The following is a 10,858-nucleotide window of genomic DNA, read 5'->3' as shown; positions in this document are numbered from 1 at the left end:
TATCTGCCCAGGGTGGTTGGGGAAGTCGACGGGGGCATGGGGGTGCAGACCTTTCCCTGCACGCAGAGCCTCGTTGCTTCCCTCCTGAAATCATGAGCACAGAGGCCCTGGGGAAGAATGTACAGACAGGGGAGATTTCCAGTCTGTTCTGTGGATTAGCAGGTTCCAGGGTGCCGCCAAGCTGCCATCCAAGGAGGCTGCCTGTTTTCACTGGGCATGTGAATGAATTCGTTTCTCAGCAACACTGGCTGTAGATTCACCAGCGAGGGGCAGCAACTACCACCGTTTTAAGCTTTATTTTGTTTAACCATTTGTTTGTTGTCCTTTGGATTGTGTGTATGCATTTACTGCCAATGTTATTTGATCTTTTTAAATGATAAATTAAAAAATTATTAAAGCACCATGATTTATAGTTATTCACAGGTGGAGTTTTAAATACTGCAACATTTGGACATGCAATGTTACAGCACCAATCCCACCACTAGTGTCAACGTCCCCCACCAATGTCCCCGGGTTCCCCCACCCCCAGTCTTGACAGGCCCCTTCTCAAGTTTGGATTTTGAAGTTCGGATCTCTGGTTTTCAGTGTTGACTGTGGTTTGGACATTTTGCTCTTCTTCTCTACACCACTGAGGTTAGATTTTCTTATTGAGAAACAGGAACTCTTTTTCCTAGCCTGGGGCTTGTTTTTAGATGTTTATCATGTAGAAATATTTTTATGCGCAATCAACCAAATGTGCTTTCTATTGAATTTGTTACAACCTCGTTTTTAAAATCTGATTCATTTTGACTTCGCTAATCACCAGGCCACATTTTCTTTCCTCCACATCACAATTTTCTTTTTTCCTGTGTGCACACAGGGGTGCTCTTAAGCTGAGCCCAGGGGCCCGGGGCCACACCCTGCCACACTCAGCAAAGGGGGCTAGTGGTTTGCTTCTGCAGGGTGCAGTGCTCCTTGGGCCCCACAAAGGACCTTTGACCTCCCTGATCAGATGAAGTTCAGTGCTGGGGAGTAGGGTGGGGGTGACACTTGGTGCTAAGGGGACACAGTGCTGCTGGGGGGGTATCAGGACCACCCGCTGGTGTTGAGAGGCTCGCAGCATGTGGAGTTCAGGGTCTGGAACCTGGACCAGGGGTGGCCCTGACTGCTCTACTATCTCAGGGGTCTTCTGACCCCCAGAAGCCCTCACTACCAAGCACAGCGCAGCCCGAAGCACATTTCTAGAGTCCTTCTCTCTCTCTCCTTTGTGTGGCGCCAGAGACTAAGTCCAGGGCCTTGCACATTCGAGGCACTGGACACAACCCTGCCTCTTAATAGGATCCCTTAAATGAATGACACCTTAAGACAGTCATAATTTTTTATTTGGGTAAGATCATAAAATGTATTTTATAATACACAACAGAAAACACATTTGGATGAATAAAAAGTAAAATGACAAGTGACAGTAGTTAGTGTTTATAAATGAGATCATCAGTAACTTTAACAATTCAGAGAAGAAACTGAAAGAGTATTTGAAAGTTGAGACCAAGTTTTAACAATACTTTATAATAAAAAAAACATTAGGCTTTTAAGGACAATACATGACAATAGTTTTTCAAATGATTTTGTATAGATTTCTAGATACTGTCATATATGAACATGAAAAAAAAGAGACAAGAACTTTGGCAGGCAAAGTATTAGTCCATAGCAGCTTGGTAAAGTTTTCTTTTATATAAAGATTCCTGAATTTAAATTTGCTCTTGTTACAGGAGTAGAAAGAACTACTGTGCCAGGTATATTTGAGGCATGGATAAGCCACACAGCAACTGTACTTTTAAAAGCCTATACTCTATGAAAATGTGCACCACACAGCATCTGTAGTAAATGAATAAAGGTAAACCATGTGCTTATTCAATCTTCTAAATAAAACTCTTAAACATACATGGTAGTGCCTACACCCCAATCTCTTATTTGAAGACAGCTTCAAGCTTTGGACTCAGATAAACGTGCTATTCAAAAACGGTCCAGATCTCCATTATGAAACCGCAGTGTGTGGTCTCTGAGCAATCTTTTCAGTGCTCCAGTAAAAAGACATGCCATGATTAACAATCTTTAGGAAAAAAGTGCCGAGACTAGAGAAGGATCACCAAGATCCAGAAGCTTCTGCGTCCGCCCTTGGAGGACCTTCCCTTCAAGACCCACAGATCCAAAAAAGCAGTTAAAAATTTCTTGTTTAAAATAAAATAATTTTAAATCAAGAATATCTGAATAACTCAATTTCTAGGAAATCAAGGCTTTTTAAATTAAGATTTAGTAAAACAGGCTAGATTAAAAAATGAATTCTCTTCCCATCATTTATGACAGAAGAAAACTCAATGTAAGTTTTACGTACAAAGGATATAAATACTGCATAATATGTAGTGAATATTGGCACACACCCTTTTTGCATTTAAAGCATAAAACGCAATCAGTAATCTGATGCTCCTAGCTCTGTTTATCACTTACTTAGCTTGCTAATCTGCTACCAGGCACAGAGACCACCGAAGTCTAAGGCTTTCCGACAGGTTTGTAGCAAGCGTCAGGTTGCCAAAGCCGAATATCAACAAGAACTTGATTGAGTTTTTGCATCCAGAGATCCCGCTCCTCCTTGGTATCTGCAGACAGCCAGTTCCTACAGGGACAAACACAAGTGTCAGGGACTCTTCCTCACTGGCCACCTCCCCTGTGCCTCTGGAGGGGAGAAGACAAAGGCTTGCGCAGTCCAGGAAAATCAATCCTGACCATCCTTGGAGGGTCCTGATCAAGAGCCTCACAGTGAGGTGCTCCTCCAATGAGCGGAAGAACAGATGGCCCGGGCTGCTCAGCTGACACTGCCTGGGATCACACCTGTGCAGCTGCTGGAGCCTAGGCAGTCTGGGGACAGGGACACCCACTGCCCAGTTCGCAAGAACAAGTACAGCAGGTGACAGGTGGGAGCTCAGAGGCCCCTGCCCCGGGCCCCCAGGGCTGAAACAACAGCGACTGGCTCGGCTGGACAGGCACCGAGAGGGCTGCAGCCATCAGGAACCAACAGAGACGATCTAAAGACACTAAGACTCGAACCACCTCAGGATTTTCTTCTCACCCATATTTAGTTGCAAGCTGAGTAACTAGTTGATAGGGCGGGTGAAGAAATCATTCTTCTAGAACATCCAGTTACTAAGGAATGTTTTATACTGTATCTATTCACTACCTTTATAGTGTCTCCCTATTGGTAGTACAAGCAATATAAGCTGAGTTGATCATCCCCTACCAGTCCATGGAGACGCTGCAATACTTCCAACCCCTATTAGTACATGGAGAGGCTGCAATACTGACCATCCCATATTAGTGCACGGAGAGACTGCAATACTGACCATCCCATATTAGTGCACGGAGAGGCTGCAATATTGCCAACCCCCATCAGTCCACGGAGAGGCTGCAATACTGACCTTTTAAAATATAACTGGCTAAGTTATATGTAGTTTGATATATTTTAAATATATTAACTTCATTATTATTGGCTGTTTAACTACTGATAGGAGAGTTTTTCTCATCAAGATTATACAATCCGAAGATATGAGTCATCATTCTTGTGCTCAGAGACCACCTGTGATGCTGATGCCTGAACTAAAGCCAGCCATGTGCAGGCAAGCACCTTAACCCCTGAGCCCCGACCCTTAACCCCAAACCCAAATCAAAGGTCTTGACGTGCAAATACACTGGAGCAAACATCCAGTGGAAGAAGCACTCGGGGTTCAATACATACTTGGTGACACAAAGCGTGTCCCTGCACTGGCTGACCAGGGTCTCTCGGTCATCTTCTCTCTGCGGCCGGACAGTGATCAGCTCAAAGGTGTTGCGTCTTGCACAAAATTCTCTGTTGGCTGGTTCTATCTGACGACTAGTACAGTTGGCCAGATTTATCCTTCCTATAGGATTCTTTTAAAAACAAATTTTTAAAAAATACATTAATATAACATAAATAAGATCATTTAAGTCAGTAAGCATTTAAGTTGATGCAACTGTACAATTAAAATGCCATTCATCTGAAAGTAAAAAACTGTATTACTCTTTCTATTTAGAGAACGTCAATATAGCTGTTTCATTTTTTACTACTCAAGCAGTTGATGAAGTTTCAGCTCTATAGAAGGTTTAATAACAAATTAAAATTAAATATAACATTTCAAAATTATGTATTTTATCATTCACCAGCAGCTAGGAATATAACTTAGTAGTAGGGTCTATATTCTGCATGTAAAAAGCCCAGGATTCAATCCACAGTACCCAAAATAAAATAAATAAAATAATACAAATAACAAAATAACAGAAATTCTGATGTACTCTTCGGTAAAATTATAAAACGATTTTTTTAGTGATAGGCAGTTTGATTACAGCAATCAAAATTCAAAATAGGCATATTCTAATTCTAGTGCTCTGCTTAGGAATAATCTACCCTAAATTGATACATACATGCATAAAGATGTTTATATAAGTAAAGTCACTTTTCCCAAAAGAAATATCCCCTTTACTTATTTATTTGTGCTTTTGGGGCCACACCTGGTGGTAGTGAGAGCTTCCTCCTGGCTCTGCGCTCAGGAATCACTCCTGGAAGGGTTTGGGGGACCATATGGGGTGCTAGGGATAGAACCTGGGTCACCTGTGAACAAGGCAAATGCTCTCTCCGCCATACTATCTCTCCAGCCCTGAGAAAGGTATCATATCAAAAGCATTTGAAGAGTGATCAAATTTGAGGAACACGATAGAAGAATTTCACATAATTATACAGCATGCACACGCATGCACACAGCTCTCACAGTAAGTTTCAAGGGCTCCGTAGCAGAGTTGGGTGGGTGGACGGGCTCCCTACTGGCCGGGGTGCTGCTGCCATTACCTTTCGTCTCTCGTCGTCTGGGTAAGTCCAGTAAGAGATACAGTTCTCAGAAAGAACACACCATCTCCTGTGCCAGGCACCAAAGCCACTCACATCTTCAAATATAGTCTGGGAAAGGCAACGAAACCCCAGCTTTAGAAACTTGAGGATCAGTTAGGCATTAGTTTTAGAAATCAAATTTCAATAAGTTGTCATAATTCATACCTCAAACACTTCCTTGCATGATTTGTATCATGCCTTTTAATTAGTAGTGAGAATCACTGATGGTTCAGACCCAGAAACATCTCTCCCCAGACTCTCCCCATTGAGTAGAAGGCCTGTGTCCAGTAGAAGGCACAAGGTGTCAGGTGCCTGCGCTGCAGGGCACACAGCAGCCTTGAGCCCTAGCGCAGAGCTGCTGAGGACAGGACAGGGGACCCAGGACCCTGAATACCATTTGGGGGATGGGGGTGGTAAGAGAGGGGTATAAGAATTAAGGACTTCTAGGGATTAACCCAAACCCATACATTATCTAATTTTATACCTTTGTTTTGTTTTGGGTCACACCCAGCGGTTCTCAGGGCTTACTGCTAGTTCTGCACTCAGGAATTACTCCTAGCAGTGCTCAGGGTACCATATGGGATGTTGGGGATCAAACATGGGGCAGTCAAGTGCAAGGCAACCCATTGAAATATCCATTTCCTAATTTTACACCTGAAAGTATGGAAAACAACTTTTTTCTTTTTCTTTTTTTAAATTTTTAAAAAATTTTACTGAATCACCGTGAGATAGTTACAGCTTTCATGTTTGGGTTACAATCTCACAATGATCAAACACCCATCCCTCCACCAGTGCACATTCCCCACCACCAATATCCCCGGCATACCCCCACTTTCCCACCCTCCCCCTGCCTCCATAGCAGACAATATTCTCAATACTCTCTCTCTCTACTTTTGGGCATCATGACATGCAACACAGACATTGAGGGGTCATCATGTTTGGGCCATTATCTACTTTTGGCATGCATCTCCCATCCCAACTGATTCCTTCAGCCATCACTAAGAATTGATCCCTTCTCTATTCCATCTGCCTTCTCCCCTCCGCTCATGAAGCAGGCTTCCATCTATGGTGCGATCCACCTTGTATCTACTGTCCTTGGGTGTCAGCCTCGCGTGGTATTCTTCTATACTCCACTAATAAGTACAGTCCTTCTATGTCTGTCCCTTTTTTTCTGACTCATTTCACTTAGCATGATACTCTCCATGTATATCCACTTATAAGCAAATTTCACGACTTCATCTCTCCTAACAGCTGCATTGTATTCCACCGTGTAGATGCACCAAAGTTTCTTTAACCAGTCATCTGTTCTAGGGCACTTGGGTTGTTTCCAGATTTTGGCTATTGTGAACAGTGCTGCAATGAAAATCTAGGTACAGATGTCATTTTTACTGTGCTTTTATGCATCCTCGGGATATATTCCCAGAAGCAGTATTGTAGGGTCATATGAAAGCTCAATTTCTAGTTTTTGAGGAAAACAATTTCTTTAAAGTATGATATCCCTAATCAAATGATCCTTAAGTGAAGGTACATTACGTGTTGTCAGACTTTACATTGCTAAGAGCATCATGGCTTTACATATTTTAAAACGAATAAAGACTTACTGAGCTAGATGAGCCTTAAAGCAGAAGTGCAGTTCAATCTTACTCCTCGTAAAATTCGGACTCACACTGCCGTGCCTGCAGAGAGGCTCTGGTGGTCAGGCAAAGCCCCACGGCTCTGCGGGGCCACTGAGCCAGGAGCTGACCTGCAGGCAGCACAGCCCAATAGCCAGGCCAGCTCACGAGCCACAGTACGAGTGAGGCTGGCAAGGGAGGGGACACTGCTGTCGCGTCCTCAGTGGGGCTGGTGGGGAACCCTGGCTGGGAGCAGCTCTGGGGCTGAAAACAGGATCTCTCGGGCACTGCTCTGTCACAGCCCAACACTGCTGCCCCGGGCCACCCCACAGAAGCAACACGGAAGTACGTGCGCCCAGACTCCAGCAGACCTTCTCGGTGCACTGAACGGTGAGGGTTTACCAACAGGAGGGCGGAGACAGGAAGCCTCATCTCTGGGCCCAGGGCAAAGGGTCTTCAGAGTTCAAACCCTCAGAGGCCAAGAGGCGGCCAGCGGGTAAGAGCAGCGGACCATGCACCGTGTGCTGTGGGTCGGCCCCAGTGTCCTTCTCCCGGGCATCCTCAGGCCCTGCGCTGCTTGGCAGGAGGGACCCTGCGAAGCGCCAGATCCTTAACCTCACATGGCTACATGAATGCGTTTAATGACTCAGCTCCCTCCTGCCATACAGCTCCCCCACACCCCTGCTACCGGCTCCCCCTCCACCAAGACTTTCTCTGGGCAATACTGACCACAGCCGCCAAAACAGAAAAGACAGACTCTTGCTGTTTGATCTCAAGCGCAAAGTTAGTAAAACATCAGCTTCATTTTGTGGTTTGCTGGCTTTTTGCATTACCAAGTAATGGACGAAAGGGAAAAAAGGATGAACAAGTATATCACAAGCCATTATTATATTCTATTTTAACGAGAGAAATAAGACTTTCATCTCTGAAGAAATAGAGGACCAAGGAAATCCAAATGCCAGCATCAAATCCCATGCAGCTATCAAGGCCCTTCAGCCCGTTCCTGGCTGCTGACCAGGCTGAGGGGCATAAGCCCAGCCCCACTGCCAAGTCCCTCCCTGAAGGGCGTCTCCTGGCTTCCCGCCAGCAAGAGACCTCAGTGTCAGTGACGGCCTGCTTTTTGTACGTCAAGGATAAGGGTACTTCAAAGGCATTTGGGGATAGGACACAGATTATTTTAGAGTGTACTGAGAAATTCCTTACCAGGTTTCTTCAAGCGTAGCTGTGAAGAAAACGGACATTAGGGGTCCCAGAGCGCAAGCCTGGAGAGCTAACTCTCCACTAACCACGAACCACCCAGCTTCAAGATGAGACGGGCCAGATGCCACATGCAAACAGACTGCCTTAATACTTCATCAGTCGCCAGTACGTAAAGAGGTAGGCGGAGAAACTGCCTTCGAGGGAGACTTGAAAATCTGCTTTTCCAAGAATATCTAGTGCCACCTGCTGACTGACGAATAAAAATGCAAGAAGCCTGATTCTGTACTATCTAGCTGGTCTTGTGGCACGCTCGGTATTAACTGCAATCGAATTTGTGGTATCCTTTGTACCAAACTGATCTCACAGAGAAAGGCGGCGCTGTTAAGTCTCCTTCCTGCACAGCACAAACCATCTTCTATGTTTTACAGGCACCCTACCCGGGGGGGTCACAACTGGGGGTGCCCAGGGGCTACTCCGGGCACACTGCTTGTCTGGGAGACCATGCACCACAGGGGCTTGAACCCCGAGCCAAGTATGCACTCTGAGTCATTCCCCTGCCCCAAGCTCCTCTTCTCTGACACTGGAAAACCATTTAGTTCTCAGACGAGCTCAGGGAACTGTGTTCTGGTCCGTTCACTCTTGTGCCCTCGTCCCACCTGCTGTTTCTCAGTCTCCTACTGCTCCCCTGTCGCCTCTATCGTGAGCCCCTTTAGCCCTACTAGAAGCACCAATTTGTATGTAAAGATTTTCAAGCCTCTCAATAAGATGTCAACAGTATCTTTCTTTCTTCCTACCTAGCTCTGTGAGTACCATCTTCTATCTCTCTCGTGACTGTGAAGCTTTACTTTCACAATGATCTATCCGTAGGTTTGCAGCCAAACAGCGCAAAGAACTGCTCCTTGCTTCCCACCCGAACACACGCGCGCACACACACCAACGCACTCGCGCACACACATGTGCGCGCGAGCACACACGCACACACGACCAGGCATCTGACTCCTCCAGCCCTGAGTGAGTCCGAACCTGCCTCCCTCTTCCTCTGCCTGTCTCTGCTGCCGCCACCACCTCCCAAATCGCCCGTCTCCTGCAGGACCACACGGCACACTCCATATGGCCACCAACGTCTTTCTTTTCGTTTTTAAAGTTTGCTTTTTATTGGGGGGCTTAGGTTTTGGGGCCACACCCGATGATAGTCAGGGCTCTCCTGGTGGTGCTCGGGGGGCCATATGGGACGCCGGAGATAGAACCCAGGTCGGCTGAGCACAAGGCAAGCTCCCCACCAGTGTACCATCAGGCGCACCAATGCCTTTCTAAACCCGACCTGAAAGCTACTGCTCTACTCAATACCCTACAGGAATCCACTGGCTGCAGGACAAAGTCCGAATCCTCAAAAGGGCCTTTAACAGCAGCCTGTTCCTCTACTCAAACAAGAGTCCTCTGCTCTCTTTGCTTTCCCCTGCTCTCTCCCTTTCTCTCCCTGCCCACCTTCCCTCCTTACACTCTGGCTAGTCCTCAGCTCCTCCCAGTACCGATAGGCACTCCCTCCTCTGGACCCATTTACCAGCCCACACTTACACAGTCCCCCTCCAGCTGCTTCCTCCAAGCCTCCCCACACGCCAGCCCCAACATCCCACCAGCCCACCCCCACGGACTCTGCTCTCGCCTGCTAAGGCCCTGGAGTCCTGTGCAGAGTTTCTGCCCTTTCACTGAGTTCTTCCCCCTAAACTATGAGCTGGAGGGATTAGAGTCCGGTGCCAGCACAATGATTGGCACATGTGGAAACACAAATCTTCACTGATCCAACTTTTGGGCCTATGAGAAATCAAGTCTTTATTTTATAAAATAAAAAAAAGAAAGAAGACATAAAGCAATGTTACTTACTAGAAAGCCTCTTTCTTCCACACTTGAATTCACTTGACATTTTATTTTTAAATAAATATGACCTTCCAAAGGACATAGAAAGGGCACCTGCAAAGAAAAGGGATAATCTTGCAAAACAGGTTCAAAGTGTGAATTTTCTTAACAAACATAAAAATCATGAACAGAAAATATTATGCCTTGAAAACACAGTATTTTATAAAACTGGAATGGAATAAAGGTGGCTAAAAAAAAAACACTGGTTCCTTAGCAACGAATTCTTTTGAAAAATAGATTCATTCAAGAGAACTTGATAAAAACAGAATCCTAAGTTCCAAGTTAATGTGATTTTTTTAAAAAATATTTTAAAATAAAAAACAATATATTATCTTAGCTATTATCTAGCAACAGAATATATTCAACGGAAAATGATTATAAACCAGCCAATATATTAGTACAAGGCAATATTCCTCAACAATAAAGAATAATAAACTATCAAAACAAAAATCCATGTGAAATTGCAAGTCCCAATAACAAATTCACCTGGAAGAACTAAGTAGGAATAACCATACTACCTTATCAATCTCAAAACTTAATACACAGCTACAGGAATTAAAATAGCCAGATACTACATACTATATATATCCTAGCCAGATCGAAGAATAGAAATGCAAGTCCAGAAATAAACACAGGTCTATGGCCAAATAACTTTCAAGAAGGCTACCAAGACGATTCAATGAGGAAAGAGCCATCTTTCATACAAATGGGGCCATGGAAGAAAGTAAAATTAGAGTCCTCCCATATCATATATAACAATTATTTCAGAATGGATCAACAACCTGGATAAAAACCTAAAAACACAAAACTCTGAGCATTCCTCCAGATAAAAATTAAAATGCAGTTATCAGAAAATCAAACAACATCACTTCTGTAAATCTATACAGAAGAACAAAAACAGGTTCTCACCAGGATAATCACACTCCCACATGCATGGTGGCATGTTCCACTAGAGGGAGAAACAAATGAACAAGCAAAGAAAATGCAAGACAGTCTCTTCTCCCTGCCTCTGGAAGCTTCTCCAGACACCTGCATCCTGTTCTTTTCCAAGTCTGACACGTTGGTCTTCTAGATTCTGAATCCCTCCTGGTTTGGTTTCGTTTTGCAGGTGTTGGGGATCCCACCTTGAGCCTCACACATGCAAGGCAAGCACTCTACCAGAGTTCCTCATCAGCCCCACCTTTGCTCCTACAACTTTAAA

General features: G+C 44.8%; 1 protein-coding gene across 1 annotated transcript in view; it reads right to left on the bottom strand.

The window, feature by feature from the left end:
* Nucleotides 1-1,349: 1,349 nt before the first annotated feature.
* Nucleotides 1,350-10,858, bottom strand: part of ANLN (anillin, actin binding protein) — a 46,935-nt gene continuing 37,426 nt past the window's right edge. The window contains exons 22-25 of the mRNA XM_055128534.1: nt 9,625-9,711; nt 4,892-4,999; nt 3,767-3,939; nt 1,350-2,650 (exon numbers count right to left, since the gene is read on the bottom strand). Coding sequence (XP_054984509.1) covers nt 2,527-2,650; nt 3,767-3,939; nt 4,892-4,999; nt 9,625-9,711 — 492 coding nt within the window. The 3' untranslated portion in view covers nt 1,350-2,526. The remainder of the gene's footprint in view (nt 2,651-3,766; nt 3,940-4,891; nt 5,000-9,624; nt 9,712-10,858) is intronic.

Source organism: Sorex araneus, chromosome 1 (genome assembly GCF_027595985.1).
Source record: "Sorex araneus isolate mSorAra2 chromosome 1, mSorAra2.pri, whole genome shotgun sequence".
Lineage (NCBI taxonomy): Eukaryota > Metazoa > Chordata > Mammalia > Eulipotyphla > Soricidae > Sorex > Sorex araneus.
Note: the sequence above shows the minus strand (reverse complement) of the source record. Positions and strands in the feature narration are given on the sequence as shown.